This window comes from Podarcis gaigeae (assembly GCF_964106915.1).
Source record: "Podarcis gaigeae genome assembly, chromosome: 8".
NCBI classification, from domain to species: domain Eukaryota; kingdom Metazoa; phylum Chordata; class Lepidosauria; order Squamata; family Lacertidae; genus Podarcis; species Podarcis gaigeae.
In genome coordinates, this window is record NC_139684.1 from 88,971,825 (window position 1) to 88,990,604 (window position 18,780).

The window sequence follows — 18,780 nt, forward strand, 5'->3', positions numbered from 1 at the left end:
ACACCCCACCAATAACACACGGATGCCTTCTTTCTGGGGTGTGGGGACTTTAAAAAGATAAAGGGACCCCTGACCATTAGGTCCAGTCGTGGCCGACTCTGGGGTTGCGGCGCTCATCTCGCTTTATTGGCCGAGGGAGCCGGCATACAGCTTCTGCGTCATGTGGCCAGCAGGACTAAGCCACTTCTGGCGAACCAAAGCAGCGCACGGAAACGCCATTTACCTTCCCGCCAGAGTGGTACCTATTTATCTACTTTGATGTGCTTTCGAACTGCTAGGTTGGCAGGAGCAGGGACCGAGCAACGGGAGCTCACCCCGTCACGGGGATTCAAACCGCCAACCTTTTGATCGGCAAGTCCTAGGCTCTGTGGTTTAACCCACAGCACCACCCACATCCCTGTGGGGACTTTAGCAGGCAACAAAATAGTATGGTGAAGGCCTAATGTCAATCGGCAGGGAGATCCAAAGTGTAGGGGCTGCCACACTAAAAGATGGAGTTCATGCATCCCACTCCTGTGGGAGGGAGTTCCGCAGATTAACTCTGCGCTGTGAAAAGAAGCGCTTTCTGTTATGTGTTCTGTAGCACCTGTCGCAATGCCAGTTCTGACAGAGGTGAAGTACTGATTGAGGGTTTCCCGGCTCAAGCGCTCGTGCTGAGGGATCCTTTACACACCTACTCAAGAAAAAGGGCTGCCCATTGCCAGTTGCAGGAAGGGAAATCGGGGCCTTTAGGAGAGATCCCTCACTCTCTCGCTCTCTCCTTTCCTTCCCAGCGTTCCCCAAGAAGTAGGAATTTCTTTTAAGCAAGGTTCGCTCAAGTGGGGAGTCCACAGTACAGTGTTGCAGCTCACAGCACCTGGGGACACTCTCTTGAACCCGGATCAGGACCACAATGCCACGGGTGTGGGCAGGGCTGGATTGAGGTTAGATGAGGCCCTAAGGTACTGAAGGCAATGGGGCCCTTTATATGTCCAGCTGTCCTTTGTCAACAATAAACTGCCACTGTTTTTTGTGATGAATATATGCTAGATGGCAATTTATGGACCTCATAGGTATCTCAAGCCATCTGCACATCACAAAATATGCATTTTATAAAAGTAATTGTTGAACTGAAATACAAGTAAGAAGTTGTTTATCTTAAATTTTGGAAATGTACAGATTTTTTTTTCGTTTAATTGGGGGGGGGCAAGAGAGTGTGGCCCTAAGCTGTAGCTTGTTTAGCTTATACAGTGGTACCTCGGGTTAAGTACTTAATTCGTTCTGGAGGTCCGTTCTTAACCTGAAACTGTTCTTAACTTGAAGCACCACTTTAGGTAATGGGGCCTCCCACTGCCACTGTGCGATTTCTGTTCTCATCCTGAAGCAAAGTTCTTAACCCAAGGTAATATTTCTGGGTTAGCGGAGTCTGTAACCTGAAGTGTCTGTAACCTTGAAGCGTCTGTAACCCGAGGTAAAGGTAAAGGTAAAGGGACCCCTGACCATTAGGTCCAGTCGTGGCCGACTCTGGGGTTGCGGCGCTCATCTCGCTTTACTGGCTGAGGGAGCCGGCGTGCAGCTTCCGGGTCATGTGGCCAGCAGGACTAAGCCGCTTCTGGCGAACCAGAGCAGCGCATGGAAACTCTGTTTGCCTTCCCGCCAGAGCGGTACCTCTTGATCTACTTGCACTTTGAGGTGCTTTCGAACTGCTAGGTTGGCAGGAGCAGGGACCGGGCAACGGGAGATCACCCCGTTGTGGGGATTCGAACCGCTGACCTTCTGATTGGCAAGTCCTAGGCTCTGTGGTTTAACCCACAGCGCCACCCACGTCGCAACCCGAGGTACCACTGTACATAAATCCGGCACTGGCAAATGCTCAGCGCAGGGCGTGGGGTGCTGGAAATGCAGCCCACCGGGGTGCCAAAATGCAACGCTCCTTTTCCTTCCTTTCTCCCAATTCCTGGCGCCCAGCCCTCCTGCCTGCCAGCCCTTATTCCCCAGGAGGGAGGGAGAAATCCTCTCCAACGCGCTTGTTGTGCACAGATGGGCGCCGGCAAACATTCCCCCCTCCATCTCCTCTGCGCCTTAATTGAACCTCTGCTTTCATTGCTTCAGGTGGAGATGAAAGGGAGAATGATCCATTTGTATTTAAATAGAGCAGCAGCAGGAGAGTTAAGTGATGGTGATGGCGTTGTTCTGCTGTCTCGGGAGAGGAAGAAGGGAGCGCGGGTCTGAACGAGGCAGGCTCTAAGATCCTGAGGCTGTCCTTGGGTGCTTGATCTGCAGACTGCATATGGGATTCACCTGCTGGAGAGGAGAGAAAAGAGTGTGAGCAAGAATCACAGCAGCGCAGAAGGGACTTTCCTTCCAAAGACAGTTTTTTGCTTTTCTCCACTCTGGAATTTCCTCCTGGAGTTGCTGAACCGGGTTTTTTTTCTTCCAGCCCTTGCGGAGAAGAACTTGCGCGGGTAAGTGGGCACTTTTTGGTCTTTTATCAAGGCTGAGTCTTTGCCCTTCTCCTTCCCCAGTGCTGGCTGCAACCCCAAACCGAGGCAGAAATAAGTATCTGCGCCAGAGAACTTGCAAACTTGACTGTGGACAGGGGGCATTCTGGGGTCTGTTTCGTTGCCAGAGAATGAGATCTCTCCCCCTGCCCCGCTGGCTGCAGTTCTAACATTGCATTAATTTCATAGATAGGCACGGGAAAATAAGCCCACATAGCGCGCCCCCCCCCACAAAGCAGGGGACAGGTCTCTGCCCCAGAGAGCTTACAAACTAAATGTGGACAGTGGGCGTTTTTCGGTCTGTTGCATTGCTAGGGAATAAGATCCCCCCCCCGCGCCCGCAACCTGCAATATTTGTTGCGGTTTTGTTGTATTAATGCACCCTTTTCTCCAAGGAGGTTAAGGGGGCATAAATTGTTCTTCTCCCCATCTTATGCTCACACAACAACCCTGAGAGGTAGGTCAGGCTGCGAGGCAGTGACTGGCCCAAGTTTCATGGCTGAGTGGGAAACTCTAACCATTACATCACACTGCCTTTCTTGCTGCTCTAAGATAGTATCACTTTCTCTGCCATCACCAAGATAAATAGTGGTCTATTGGGCAAATAGCCGAGTAGAATTGTCTTCCATGAACACGGTTTGAACAGTGAGTCCGTAAGTGACTGTGGAGCCAATTCTGGACCCACACATCCTTCCACAGTGGGGACATTGGTTTCCGGACTGGAGTTGATCCCGGTGTGGATTTGCCAAGCGTGCCTTCTTCTTGGCATGTTTCTCCCTTGCGTCCTGAGTTTGAGTGTCTTCAAAGCCCATGACACCTTTGGTAAAGGCTGTTCTCCAACTGGAGCACTCGCAGACCAGTGTTTCCCAGTTGTCAGTGTTTATACTACATTTTTTTAGATTTGCCTTGAGAGAGTCTTTAAACCTCTTTTGTTGACCACCAGCATTACACTTACCATTTTAAAGTTCGGACTAGAGTAGTTGCTTTGGAAGACGATCATCAGGCCTCCACACAACATGACCAGTCCAACGAAGTTGATGTTGAAGAATCATTGCTTCAACACTCGTGATCTTTGCTTCTTCCAGTCCACTGGCATTAGTTCGCCTGTCTTCCCAAGTGATGTGTGAAAATTTTTGGAGATGCGGTTGATGGAATCTTTTGAGGAGTTGGAGATAAACACACACACGCCCCCAAAGTCTCTGTGCTCCAGCAGAGTGTTGACAGGGGTGGGAAGCAAAGTGAATCTTCCTTTGCTTGTGAATTTTATTCTAGCTTGACCTTTCTTGCATCACAGCACAATCCTATGTGCGTCTACCCAGAAACAAATTCATTTACCGTATTTTTTGCTCTATAAGACTCACTTTTTCCCTCCTAAAAAGTAAGGGGAAATGTGTGTGTGTGTGTCTTATGGAGTGAATGCAGGCTGCGCAGCTATCCCAGAAGCCAGAACAGCAAGAGGGATTGCTGCTTTCACTGCACAGCGATCCCTCTTGCTGTTCTGGCTTCTGAGATTCAGAGTATTTTTATTCTTGTTTTCCTCCTCCAAAAACTAGGTGCGTCTTGTGGTCTGGTGCGTCTTATAGAGCGAAAAATACGGTAGTTTGGTGGGGCTTGCTCCCAGGTAAGTGTGCACAGGATTGCAACCTCAGTCTGAGTTTGTTTTCTTTGCCGCTGGGTGGATCGGAGGCTGACCTCTCCTCCAGTTCTTATTTATTTCCCTTCCTTCCCTCCCCCTCCCCTTTTTATGAAGATTACCCACTCAGGGATCCCACATCTAATTCTCCCCTGGTCTCCTCGCTGGCCCAAATAGGACTAACTTACCCAGCTAGCCCTGGTGCTCATATAATGTTTATTGGATGGATTTCCCCCTTAAATTGATTTTTGAATTCTGAATTTATTGTTATTGATACTGTATTTTATGCTGTTTTTTGTTGCATCAATTGTTTTAAATTTGTTGTTAGCCGCCCTGAGCCCGGTTTTCTGAACCAGGAAGGGTGGGGTATAAATGAAAATTTATTATATTATTATAATATAATATACAACCTATCAAACTGCTAGGTTGGCTGCTCCAGGGTTCACCCAGTCCCCAAGACCCACCTGTCAGCCCCATCCTTGCCCCCTTGTCTCCCTGATGTGGCTTGCAAGTGGACGTCCAAAAATGCTCAACCTTGGGAGATTTAGGGCAGAGAGTTATCCTATGGAACTCCCTCCCACTGGAGACAGTGATATCCAACAGCTTGTGGGACTTTGAAGGAAGAGTGGACCAGTTCATGGAGGCTCTTGATGGTTGCAGAGACATCACCTTGCCAACAAAGGTTCGTAGAGTTAAAGCTCTGGTTTTCCCAGTCGTGATGTATGGAAGTGAGAGCTGGACCATCAAGAAGGCTGATTGCCGGAGAATGGATGCTTTTGAATTCTGGTGCTGGAGGAGACTCTGGAGAGTCCCATGGACTGCAAGAAGATCAAACCTCTCCATTCGGAAGGAAATCAGCCCTGAGTGCTCACTGGAAGGACAGATCCTGAAGCTGAGGCTCCAAGACTTTGGCCACCTCATGAGAAGAGAAGACTCCCTGGAAAAGACCCTGATGTTGGGAAAGATGGAGGGCACAAGGAGAAGGGGACGACAGAGGACGAGATGGTGGGACCGTGTTCTCGAAGCTACCAGCATGAGTTTGACCAAACTGCGGGAGGCAGTGGAAGACAGGAGTGCCTGGCGTGGTCTGGTCCAGGGGGTCACGAAGAGGTGGACACAACTAAACGGCTCAACAACAATTGATGGTTGCTAGCCAGGATGGCTGTGTTCTGCCTCCACAGTCGAGGCAGCCGGGCTTCTGAATCTCAACTGCTGGAAACCGCAGGAAGGGAGAGCTGCTAATTGTGCTGGCATTCTGCTTGTGGGTTTCCCAGAAGAGCCTTCTGGGTGGCAGCAGGATCCTGGAGTGGCGCTGAGAACACCAACATTGCAGGTTCGAGCCCCAGATGGGACAGGTGCATCTTCCCACATGGTGTGTGTGTGTGTGTGTGTGAACTAGATGACTCTGGAGGTCCCTTCCAACTCTATAGATCTATGATTCTATGACTAGATGGGCCATTGGCCTAATCTAGCAAGTTCTTACATTTGTTAAGTGATATGCAGGAAATTTGGCCCCACTCAGTGTCGTGCTTTGCACAGACCTGGTCAACCTGTGGGTCCCCTGATGTTGTTGGACTACAACTCCCATCATCCCTGAGCCTCTGGCCTTGCTAGCTAGGGGTGATGAGAGTTGTAGTTCAACAACATCTGGGGGGGGGGACCCACAGGTTGAGAACCTTGCCAATTTAGGAATTTGATCCTTGGCTTTCTTAACTGATGAATCGGTTACTTTCTAATAACCCTGAAAAGCCTCACTATAGGTTCCTTTGCTTGATTAAATATTGTTGTTGCTCCTATACAGGGCATAGCTGTCAAACTTCCCCTTTTTTAAAAAGGGAAATTCCCTTATTCCGAATAGGATTTCTCGCAAGAAAAGGGAAAAGTTGACAGCTATGATACAGGGACGTCTCACCCACAGAGATTAGTGGCGCAGGGGCGCCAGATTTTGGAGAGCGCCACAGGCTGAGTGTCTGGGAAGGAGAGTCAGGGCGCGCACCCTTCCCAGCTCCCCTCCTCTCAGCCGCCCATCGGAGCGCGCTGCGTCCGGCTCAGGGAAGCCCCTTCGCGTCCTCTCCCTCCGGGGCTGCCTGGGCACCTGGAGGGCGCAATCGGGGCGGGCGCAAGGCCACCTCGCTGCCTGCCGCCTCCCTGCGGAGTCTGCCAGAGGATCAGGGAAGCGCCCAGTGCGATCCCGGAGCCGAGTGAGGATGGCACAGCTGGCGAGCCACCTGATCTTGCTGGTACTCCTGTTGCGCGGAGTTCCCCCGACGGGGACAGGTAAGGGGCGCAGGGCGCTTAGAGGGCACAGGAGGGCGCCTGGACTGCGATCCGAGAGCCTCTTACTTAAGTGCAGCGCCGAGCCGGGATGTAAACGAACTGGACAGAAGTCCCCAGCCCTCGGCTTAAAAAACGGTCCTGGCTGTTAATAATCATCAACAAAAGGTATCCATTCTTTAAGAATATTTCTCTTTCACTATTCCTTACATTAACACACCAGAAACAAAAGACTGCTGCCTTCCTGGCTTCGACTGGTTGTTAATCAACAAAAAAACTGAGTTGATTAATCTGTTAGTTAAAATAAAACCCCCAGACCATTTGAAAAAAGTGATTATATTAGAGATCTCTGGTTGTGTGTCTACATTTCCTCCTTTATCTCCTACCTAAAGGTAAAGGTAAAGGGACCCCTGACCATTAAGTCCAGTCACGGAGGACTCTGGGGTTGCGGCGCTCATCTCGCTTTACTGGCTGAGGGAGCCGGCGTGCAGCTTCCGGGTCATGTGGCCAGCAGGACTAGGCCGCTTCTGGCGAACCACAGCAACGCCATTTACCTTCCCACCGGACTGGTACCTATTTATCTACTTGCACTTGGACGTGCTTTCGAACTGCTAGGTTGGCAGGAGCAGGGACCGAGCAACGGGAGCTCACCCCATCACAGGGATTTGAACCACCGACCTTCTGATTGGCAAGCCCTAGGCTCTGTGGTTTAGACCACAGCACCACCCGCATCCCTATCTCCTACCTAACTTGTTCGCAAATTAAGTCTCTTTGGTGTAGCCTGAAGCATTTAGCATGCGGGGGTGTCAGTCGGGTGTTCAGAAGTCTCCTGGTGTGTGTTGAGTTTCTGCTCAGTTGCAAACCCGGGTTTGTCACAGTGCAAGGCAAGAAATTAAGGTCGGGGGACACATTCCTGTTTGTGCAAACCCCTCGACGGCTGCATTCTAATGGGAGTTGGTGGCACGACTCTTGCCTTTGTCCTGTTGGCTGAATTCCGGGCCACACACAAATTTCTACAGATATACACAGACACACAACTCCACTTTTACATTTACAGATATACACAGACACACAGTCCACTTTTCCATTTTCCCAAATTGGAGAAGAGGTATAATACCGACAAAAGTGGCTTGCCAAATTATTGGAGTATTACAATATATCCAAAACAATGGGAGAAATTGGAAGGATCTCAGAAGAGAATATAGACAAGGACTGAAAGGTGTTTAAAGGATATTTGCAAAATCATAGTGAAAAACCAGAACTCCTATTAGAATAAATAAGTTCCGTTATAAATACTGAAATACTAAATAAGATGGATAACAATGTGTAACAGAAAAAGAAGTAGAAAGTTGGTTTAAAAGTGTGTGAAAGAAAGTAATAGAAGTGGAAAGAAATTGCAGTTGAGTAGATTGGAAGGGTGGGGTGAGGGATGGTGGTGGGAAAAGGAAGTATCTGTGGGATTGAGTGGGGGTACGTATGGATATTTTAAGAATTGTATGAAATATATGTTTGTCTGTATATTTGTAATATGTATGTATTAATGTTGAATTATTTTAATAAAATAAAAATTTAAAAATTGCAAACAACAACAACAACTCACAGTCCAGTTTGGGAAGAGGCACAGCCACACCTTCCAGGCAGGTAACAGCACGCAAGAATGGCGCAGAGAGACGAGGGCTGAGAAGGGGCACACCAGGGGAGAAAGGATGTGGTTTAGGGCTGCCAGATCTCCAGGCCTGATCTGAAGTCTCCAGGTTGCCCTGGCCCCCTCCAGGTGGGCAGGGGGAGGAAGGGCTTGAATCTCCAGGTGAACAAGAGCAGCCTTAGCAATAACTTCAACAAAAATATTAAGAAGTTGGCTGCACATCACAGCAAAGGTGCTCTGAGCAAGGCCGGTCTGCCCTCCCAATTAACCTCCGTCTCCAGGGCCCAGCAGAGACATCCCCTTGCCGACAAAGGTCTGTATAGTTCAAGCTCTGGTTTTCCCAGTCGTGATGTATGGAAGTGAGAGCTGGACTATCAAGAAGGCTGATCACCGAAGAATGGATGCTTTTGAATTCTGGTGCTTGGAGGAGATACTTGAGAGTCCCATGGACTGCAAGAAGATCAAACCTCTCCATTCTGAAGGAAATCAGCCCTGAGTGCTCACTGGAAGGACAGATCCTGCAGCTGAGGCTCGAAGACTTTGGCCACCTCAGGAGAAGAGAAGACTCCCTGGAGAAGACCCTGATGTTGGGAAAGATGGAGGGCACAAGGAGAAGGGGACGACAGAGGACGAGATGGTGGGACAATGTTCTCAAAGCTACCAGCATGAGTTTGACCACACTGCGGGAGGCAGTGGAAGACAGGAGTGCCTGGCGTGCTCTGGTCCAGGGGGTCACGAGGAGTCGGACACGACTAAATGATTAACAACAACTCTAGGGCCCACCTTGTAACATCGCCAGAGTCTGCCCTAAGGTTGTGCCCCATAAACCCGGGGCCTGAGATGCTTCCTGCTAGCTTTGGGGTTTCCTTTCCCCCATTCCCCCATCTCCATCTCCATGCTCCCTTTGGGTCCTCAGAGATTCCCCGGTCTCTCCCACCCACCCTCGTACTTCTCCGAGTGGGAACTGGCACCGCTTCAGCCCAACACTCTGGTTTGCCGGCGCCTCTCCATGGATTTCCTCCAGCAGCTCAGAGGCTTCCGTTCACAGCCTGGCAGCGGCTCCCAAGTGGCCATGTGTACCAGCAGAGCCGGTGGGTGGGAGGCAAGAAGTGCCCCCCCGCTGGCGCCAACCGCTTCCCATCCACTGCCCGCCCCCCCACTGCAAAACCTCAAGCTCTTTGTCAAAGTGCAAGGAACACTTTTAATTGCAACATGCACCCTCCGTTTATTGAATTGAGGCATTCCCACGCCACTCTGTGTACAACCTGGGGGCTGCTTAGAATGAGAAGAGAAACCAATTTAAAATAGGCACATTATTATTATTATTATTATTATTATTATTATTATTATTATTAATTTTATTTATACCCCGCCCTTTCCCAGTTCAAAAACCGAACTCAGGGTGGCTAACAACAAATTTAAAACACTTAATTATAAAAGCAGCATAAAATACAGTATAAAAACATGTTGTTGTTGTTGTTGTTGTTGTTGTTGTTTAGCTGTGTCCGCCTCTTCGTGACCCCCTGGACCAGAGCACGCCAGGCCCTCCTGTCTTCCACTGCCTCCCGCAGTTGGTGGCCTCTCCTTCCTGGGAGGTTTTGAAGCAGAAGTCAGATGGCCATCTGTCATGGATGCTTGAGTTGAGACTCCTGCATTGCAGCGGGTTGGTCTAGATGACCCTCAGGGTCTCAACTCTGATTCTAAGTTATGGTTACCAGATATTTTTTTTCAACGAATCCGGGGACATTTTTTTCCTTTTTTATTTTTTAATCTGAGTAGCAGCAGGGAGTCAGTAGTGGGGATGGTGAGACAAAAGATCCTGGGCCCAAGCACACATGCATATTGTATAAAGGTGCAAAGCCCTTCTTTTGCAGCCTGTGAAACAAATGCGCAGAGACTGGGCAATGGTGCGCCCCGCGCCTGTGACTCCCAAGCCTTCCCCGGTCTCTTGCCCCCTTCCCCTTTTGTTTTGACGGATCTGGGGAGGCTCAGGAGTCATGGGCAGGCGGCCGTTGCCCAGGAGGGACCAGCCTGGTAGCGCAGTTGGCTCTTGCTGGCTTCAGGAGCTGCTCGCTGCCGCGGTGCAGGAAAAATGGTGGGTGCCATGGCAGCGGGCAGCAAACAGCTCCTGAAGCCAGCCAGAGCCAACTGTGATACCAGGCTGGCTCCGGGCTGCTGAGGCTGCCGCTGCCACGTTTCCCGGGGACAGATTTGCAAATCCGGGGACATTCCGGGGACGGAATTTGTCCAGGGACAGATTTGCAAATCCAGGGACTGTCCCCGGGAACCAGGGATGTCTGGTAACCCTATTCTAAGTTCCAAACGCAACAACCTTTTCTCACAGGGAAGTGGGTCGTTCTGGTTCCCTTTTCCAACTCCATTTTGAGGCAAGGCGACCAGAATGCTACATAGTGTTCCAGATGCGCTATAGATTTGCATAATGGCCTTATTATGATAAAAGCAGTTTTATATTCATTTCCTTTCATAACGATCCCTAGCATGGAATCTGCCCTTTTCACAGCCTCCACACGGACATCTACCCTTTTCATTCGGTTGAGTGTGTGCATGAGTGTTTTTAACCCGAGCCCTGGGTTCAAATCACTGTCCAGCCCTTGAATATTCTGGGTCTCTGCCGTCTGTCAAGCTGGCCTACCTTGCAAGGTTGTGATGAGGTTATCTGGGGTGGGGTGGGGAGACTCTGCCCCCCGCTCTTCAGGGAGAGCCTGGATAGGAATATAACTGAAACTAGCTTAGGTGGGATTGCTCAGTGGGCAGAGCATGAAGCTCTTAATCTCAGAGTTGTGGGAAAGATTCCTACATTGCAGGGGTTGGACTAAATGACCCTTGGGGTCCCTTCCAATTCTGTGAAACAAAGTGGGCCTGGCGGACCATTTTCTGCTCGTGTACAATTTTCAGTGGGAACAACGTGTGCCGCGAAACCATCGGCAGCGCTTCTCCCTTCTCCCCCGAGAGCTGATTCAATTAATGCCTGTTTGTTCCGTCTCCAGCTATCTTTGAAATAAAAAAATTCTGTTTGCTTTAGCTGGCGTGGAGGGAAAGGAGGACCCAGGGTGCCAGAATCTGTCCCCCCGGAGAAAGATGGGGTGTGCCTTATCTGGACCAGGCGTCACACCGGAGCCAACTTTTGACGTGGAAAAGAGAGGATCGTTTGTGGAAGGCGGGCTGGACTTGAGCAAGGAGACTGAGTGGGGGGAAAACCCTGAGCAGCTCTCCCTTTCAGAGTCTCAGAAGGCCCTGATCCGAGAGTCCTGGAAAATCCTGCACAAAGACATTGCAAGGGTCGGGGTCATAGTCTTCATCAGGTAAGGGCCGGGTGTGGGTGCGGGTGTGTGTGTGTGGCACAGAGGGTTTCCTTTCGAATTTATTATTTCGGTCACAGAACAGTACTAGCTCACATACACTATCAAGGAAGTTGTAAAACACAATGGAGATACATTTGAATTTGCAATAGATATAACAGGGACAATACAGATACAGTGTTCGCAACCTGCGTCTGCGAACGCACTGGTTGCGATTCAGCGCTTCTGCGCATGTGCAAAGCATGATTTAGTGCTTCTGCGCATGCGTGATCGCCGAAACCTGGAAGTAACCTGTTCTGGTACTTCCGGGTTTTGGCGGTCCGTACCCCGAAAAAACACAACCTGATGCGGCTGTGACCCGAGGTGTTACTGTATAGCAACAGTTTAAAAACATATAAATTAATACTTCCGGTAGTCACGAAAATATAACCTGAATTTATCATTTAAGGCCTTAATCATTATGATAGCACAGCTTGTTCCCCAAGTTTTATGGCAATCGCACAGAATTTGGCCACCCTTAACGTGATCTCAGGATCCTTGTCCTCTACCAGGGATTTTAGACTTTGAAGTCCGGATTCATTTGGAACTGAACTGGTCAGAACTGAAGATCCTTGTGATGCGTAGGAATCCCACAGGTGCAGCTGATGTATTAAGAGCCAATTGACAGCGGGACGGTCTCCTCGGAAGGCGGTGGACTCCACTGGAGGTTTCTAAGCAGGGGTTGGGTGGCCATCTCTCATCGTTAGTTGCGATTCTTGCTTTTCAGGGTGTTGGGCTAAATGGAGGACACCCGCCCAGGTCTAGAATCCTATAATTCTGTGATATGATAAGGTACAACCCAAGTTCTCCAAAAAAAAAAAAAAAGGGAGGAAAAAAGTTCTGCTATTTCATGAACCTGTGGGGATTGCGCTGGAGCAGACCCCTGCAACTAGCAGGATTGGACCCTGGTTAGCAGAGGGTTCAATCCTGCTCACTTTGGCTTTGCAGGTTTGTTCCCCTGCTTGGGAAAGAGGTGTGTGCACAGCCAAGGCTCAGTGCGGGGCTGTTTCAAAGCCCTTTTGCAAAGAGCCCTGAGTTGCTCTTCGCAGAGGGGACCTGCGACTCCCTCTCCCACCTCCCCCCCCCCCCAGATTTCTTTATTATTCCAAAACCAAAGAGAGTTACAAACATCAGATTCAGAATCCATATTCTAACTTAAACTTACTTACGTAAGCTACCTGAATTAAAATATACCTAATTACTTTAAACTTCCCTTTGCTGTATATAAATACAGCATGATTAGAAAATTTATATTATAAATGATATTATAAATTCCCATATACCCCCCACTCCCCTTCACCCATGTGTGATCTCAATTTTTTACTTCTTCCGTCTTGTTGTGTTGTTTTGAGAGCCCCGGATCGCTCTGGGCAGGTCAATGGCGCTGTCAGAGAGCCAGTGTGGTGTAGTGGTTAAGAGCGGTAGTCTAGTAATCTGGGGAACCGGGTTCGTGTCTCCGCTCCTCCACATGTAGCTGCTGGGTGGCCTTGGGCCAGTCCCACTTCTCTGAAGTCTCTCAGCCCCACTCACCTCACAGAGTGTTTGTTGGGGGGGGGGAAGGGAAAGGAGAATGTTAGCCGCTTTGAGACTCCTTAAAGGGAGTGAAAGGCGGGATATCAAATCCAAACTCTTCTTCTTCTTCTTCTTCTTCTTCTTCTTCTTCTTCTTCTTCTTCTCAACCAGATTCGGCCGAAGCCAGGATCCACCCAAATCACCCTGATTTCGGTTGAGGATTCGGGCTTCATCCAGATCGGGTGCACGGCCCTATTCATTCTGCACCCCAGCATTGCGTAGTTAAACAACGGAACTCCCTCCAGCAGGAAGTGGTGGTGCCCACCATCTATTGATGGCAACTGGCCATGATGGCGCTGCTCTGCCATCACCGCCAAAGGCGGCTGTGCTTCTGGGTACCAGTTGCTGGAAACCACAAGAAGGGATAGCGCTCTTGTGGGTACCGCTTGGAGGTTTCTCATTGGGGCACCTGGTTCCCTGGGAGAACAAGATGGGCCCTTGGCGCGATCCAGGAGTCAGGCGTTCCTAATGGAACCTCCAGGCCCAAGAGCAGTCTATCCAGATGCCTAGATTCTTAGGGGCATCTGATCACTGTGAGATCAGGGTGCTGGACTGAATGATCCATCAGGCTCTTCTTCTCTTTTTGGGTACCTTGACAGCAAGCATTGGATCAGTATGAGCTGTTAGGAAGCTGCCTTTCCCTAGCCCAGCCTAATAATAATAATAATAATAATAATAATAATAATAATAATAAATAATAATAATTTATACCCCGCCCGTCTGGCTGGGTTTCCCCAGCCACTCTGGGCAGCTTCCAACAAATATTAAAATACAGTAATGCATCAAACATCAAAAGCTTCCCTGAACAGGGCTGCCTTCAGATGTTATCTAAAATTCTGGTAGTTGTTGTTCTCTTTGACATCTGATGGGAGGGTGTTCCACAGGGCGGGGCAACCACCGAGAAGGCCCTCTGCCTGGTTCCCTGTAACTTGGCTTCTTGCAGGGAGGGAACCACCAGAAGGCCCTCAGAGCTGGACCTCAGTGTCCGGGCAGAACGATGGAGGTGGAGATGCTCCTTCACATATACTGGACTGAGGCTGTTTAGTGTTGCCCACACTGGCTAGCAGCTGCTTCCCGAGGCTTCAGGCAGAAGTCTTTCCCAACGCCATTGCGGAACAAACCTTCGGTGACTCCCTTTCCAAACATGCATTTGGCCGCTGGGCTGAGTCCCGTCGCCGTGGCGATCTCCCTTTTGTTTGCTGACATGGTTAGGGATCCAGAGATGTTGAGAGCAAGTTGCCACTGAGTTTGTTTTCCCTGTGCTCTCTCTCTGCATTAGAAGGGATTGATTCCAGGAGAAAATGGGGCATTTGTGGTTACCGCGCTCAGGATGCCTCGATATTGATTCCCAGGTAATGGCGAGAGCAAGCAGCCCGCCTGCCTGGATGTTCACTGGGGGGGGTGTTGTTGTTGTTGTTGTTGTTTGTGCATTTCCCTGGCAAGCGGACGATTCACTTTAGGATTTTAAAGCAAAGTAAAAATGGGCAACTGCTCAAGGGGGGGGGTGTGTCAGTTTCCTTCAGGCGAGATGCCTCCTTCACAGGCGTCCTCCATCTTTGCTGAATCATAGAACTGTAAATCCAGTGTCGGATTTACGTATAAGCTAAACAAGCTCTAGCTTAGGGCCCCACTCTCTTGGGGGCCCCCAAAAAACAAACTGGATGTACATTTCCAAAATACAGTGGCACCTCTGGTTGCAAATTCTGGAGCCTCGTTCATAACCTGAGCAGAACACAACCCGCATCTGCGCATGCGCGGGTCGCGATTCGCTGCTTCTGCGCATGCGCATGACGTCATTTTGAGTATCTGCGCATGCGCGAGCGGCGAAACCTGAAAGTAACCCTTTCAGGTACTTCCAGGTCGTCGCAGGACGCAACCTGAAAACGCTCCACCCGAAGCAAACGCAACATGAGATATGACTGTATAAGATAAAAAACAAATGAAACAAAACCTGCATCCAGCAACCGTGTTTTGTGTTGTGTAGGCTCCTAGGATGTAAGTCACGGGCCCCGCCTGCTAGCCTGCTCCCTAAAATATCCCTGTTTTGCTCATTTCTATATATAGGTTGCCAACATTCTGCATGGACTGGTTGCACGGCAACATGTGCAAATGGCTTGAGATACCTATGAGGTCCATCAGTTACCATCTAGCATATATTCAACACAAAAAACAGCAACAATTTGTTGTTGACAAAGGACAGCTGGACATAGAAAGGGCCCCATTACCTTCAGTAGCTTAGGGCCTCATCAGACCTAAATCTGGCCCTGATCCAGCCAAACCCTCTGCATCCAGGACAGATCTCTTTAAAAACAAACAAGGAAGGGGAGCCCAAAACCTTCCAAGGGAGTCTGTTCCACCGTTGAACAGCTCTTATTGCCGGAACGTTCTTCCTGATGTTTAGCCGGGACCATATAACACTGGTCCGGAAAGACATACATTGGCTCCCAGTACTTTTCCGGGTACGATTCAAAGTGTTGGTGCTGACCTCAAAGGCCCAGTACACCCCAAAGAGCGTCTCCCCCCCCCATCGTTCTGCCTGGACACTGAGGTCCAGCTCCGAGGGCCTTCTGGCCCTTCCAGCACTGCAAGAAGCAAAGTTACAGGGAACCAGGCAGAGGGCCTTCTCGGTGGTGGCACCTGCCCTGTGGGACGCCCTCCCACCAGATGGCTTTCTATTAGCAATCCGTTCATCCAACGCTTTTTGATGCATTTCCTAGTCACTTTCCTAACTGCAAAAAATCCAGAATGGTGTGTGTTTCTTTTTAAAGTGGCTTTGCTGCACTTTGTTAATCCAGTTTAGCCTACATTTCTGGCGCATGTGCTTGAATACTGACATTGCAGAAACACCTTTTCTTTCTGTCTCAATGTATTCCCCACCCCTTGAAACCAGGAATTCCGAGGCTGTAAAGATAGCAATCCAGTTTGCAGATGAGCAGCTCCGTGAGAGGTGACTTCCTTCTCAACCTGTTCTTTTAGCCTTCCTGTGTGTGGATGATTATGTTTTTAACTTCTTGCAAGAGGAAGTGCCCAGTGGTCAATTGAACCACCTGCCCTCCGGCCTTCAAGGAAGAACTTCTTTGTTTTAGATGTACAAAGAAAGCAGGCGGGTGGATGGTTACGTGGGAGCAGGTTGAAGTTAAATCCTTCGAAGACAGAGGTCCTTTGGCTGGGTCGGGACGATAAGGGATTGGGGGGGCAACTCCCATCTCTTGCGGGGGCGCAATTAGTGCCAGCGCTGTCCGTTAAGAGTTTGGGTGTAATCTTCGTCACCTCCCTTTCCATGGAGGCGCAGATTGCAGCTATAACAAAGGCGGCATTTTTCCATCTCCGCCAAGCTAAGCAGTTGGCTCCTTACCTCTCTCGCCCTGACCTAGCCACTGTGATCCACACGACGGTCACCTCCAGACTGGATTATTGTAACTCGCTCTACATGGGGCTGCCATTGAGACTGACCCAGAAACTCCAGAGGGTGCAGAATGCCGCGGCGAGACTCCTTACGGGGTCCTCGCTGCAGGATCACATTCACCCGGTGCTATACCAGCTGCACTGGCTCCCGGTGGAGTACAGGATCAGGTTTAAGGTGCTGGTTTTAACCTTTAAAGCCCTATACGGCCTAAGACCCTCGTATCTATGGGACCGCCTCTCCTGGTACGTCCCATGGAGGACCTTACGGTCTGCAAACAAAAACATCTTGGAGGTCCCGGGCCACAGGGAGGTTAGGCTGGCCTCAACCAGAGCCAGGGCTTTATCGGCTGTGGCCCTGATCTGGTGGAACGCTCTGTCACAAGAAGAGACTAGGGCCCTGCGGGACTTGACATCTTTCCGCAGGGCCTGCAAGACGGAGCTGTTCCACCAAGGCCTTTAGCCAAGGCACAGTCTGACCCCCTCCTTCTTTGGTGAGCCTCGTAGAACTCTGGCCCAGTGGTTGTCATTTGATTTTGAATTGATTTTAGAATGAATTTAGAATGCTGTATTACTTTTATTGCTGTTAGCCGCTCTGAGCCCGGCTTCGGCTGGGGAGGGCGGGATATAAATAAAATTTTAGTAGTAGTAGTAGTATGGGGGAATGCACTTCACACATGCTCAGAGGTATTTACGCGCAGCAGCAGGGTGTGGGGCCGCCTTGGCGTTGGGGAGCAAAAGGAGAGGAACCAAGGCATTTTGAGCTGAAACAAGCCTTTTCTAGCACCCCTCCAAAAAAGAACTTTGGGAAGTGTAGTTTATCTTATAAGAAAAAAATCTCCTTTTCCCTTATGGGGTACCCAAGAGCCCGTATATAGTATCCTTATGTAGGTTCCCTATCGGTAGGAGAAAATAACAGAGGCCAACCAGAGAATATTGAGAAGCAAAGCAGCTACAAAGCATGATCTTTATTAAACTGTTGCAACAGGGTCCCCACTCACCACATGCAGGAGGGAGGGGAGGAACCCAGAACAATGGTGTGCAATCCCTTGTATAGACTCTTGAAATTGCCCACCCTGTAGCCCAAGACCACCCCCCAAAACATCATACATACATCACAGAAGGAGGCGGTCTACAGCAGAAATCCTGTCTGCCAGGATACCTGATAATGGTCACTGATTGAATTACCTGGGCATTCTTTTGTGATGGTAGATACGGTAATTCCTGAGTCCAAGACACAGGCTCACCCTATTCATACACAAATACACCCTTAAGACAGGATTAGTGAGCACAGAGACAATGGGGAGGCTTTTCCCATTTCCATCCAAACTGCAGAGGAATATTTGAGGTCACTGAAAGAGTCAAAATGGCTTTAGGACTGTTTTCTCCTGTACAGTGGTACCTCGGGTTAAGTACTTAATTCTTTCCGGAGGTCCGTACTTAACCTGAAACTGTTCTTAACCTGAAGCACCACTTTAGCTAATGGGGCCTCCTGCTGCCTCCGCGCCGCAGGAGCACAATTTCTGTTCTCATCCTGAAGCAAAGTTCTTAACCTGAAGCACAATTTCTGGGTTAGCGGAGTCTGTAACCTGAAGCGTGTGCAACCTGAAGCGTATGTAACCTGAGGTACCACTGTACTGTTTCAGACACATGGGTTCTGTATTTATGTATGTGTTTGCCTGATACATTTATGAACATTTATTCTATATCTTAGACCTTGTAATTCTCGTAACATTTACATCACGCAGAACTATAATTCCCAGCACCCTTAACAAACTGCCTTCTCCAGGGTTCTTGTTGGGGACATGCTTTTAACTCTGGTGCGGCCTTCTTGAGGCCGTTCTTGGCATGCGTGTTTGTTTTTGACCTGCACTGAGCATTGCGTTTTGTTTTTTTCCAGGGATCTGTTTTGTGTCTGTCTAAATCAAATTGGCTTTCAGGAAAGCAGTTTTGCAGGTGGCTGTGTGTGTGTGAGAGAGAGGGAGAGAGGCAGTGGAGAGAAGGGGCATTTATTTTTTCTCCCACCCACCCCGTTCTGGAACTTGACCTGCCCTCCGCTTCGTTCAGACAGGGTGGGATCGCCCTGATCTCTTGTTTGTGGAAGGAACTTTTTATTTGTTTGCGACGGAGCCGAGCATGCCAAGTTCTTAGGCAAATATCAGAAGCTGCAGGAAAGGCAATCATCGCCTCCGAGGCTGTTGGGGTGTCCCAATTTGCACCGCTGGGCCCAGACCCGACCTCACCATGGCGGGGGGGGGGCATAAGAACATAAGAAGAATCTGCTGGATCAGACCAATGTGCCCCCCTGTTTTCACAGTGGCCAACCAGACGCTTGTTCTGGAAAACCCACCAGCAGGATTCGAACTCAAGAGCCCTCTCTCGCCTCCTGCTGTTTCCCAACAACTGGCTATTTAG

General features: G+C 49.6%; 1 protein-coding gene across 3 annotated transcripts in view; it reads left to right on the top strand.

The window, feature by feature from the left end:
• Positions 1–2,024: 2,024 nt before the first annotated feature.
• LOC310851638 (neuroglobin-like) overlaps positions 2,025–18,780 on the top strand; it is a 38,850-nt gene continuing 22,094 nt past the window's right edge. The window contains exons 1-2 of one of the 3 annotated variants that reach the window (XM_083754242.1): positions 2,025–2,444; positions 11,076–11,355. In XM_083754242.1, coding sequence (XP_083610368.1) covers positions 11,132–11,355 — 224 coding nt within the window. In that variant the 5' untranslated portion in view covers positions 2,025–2,444; positions 11,076–11,131. Of the gene's footprint in view, positions 2,445–5,356; positions 5,447–6,108; positions 6,391–11,075; positions 11,356–18,780 lie in introns of those variants that run through there. The other 2 variants (XM_083754243.1, XM_083754241.1) reach the window with 2 other exon arrangements.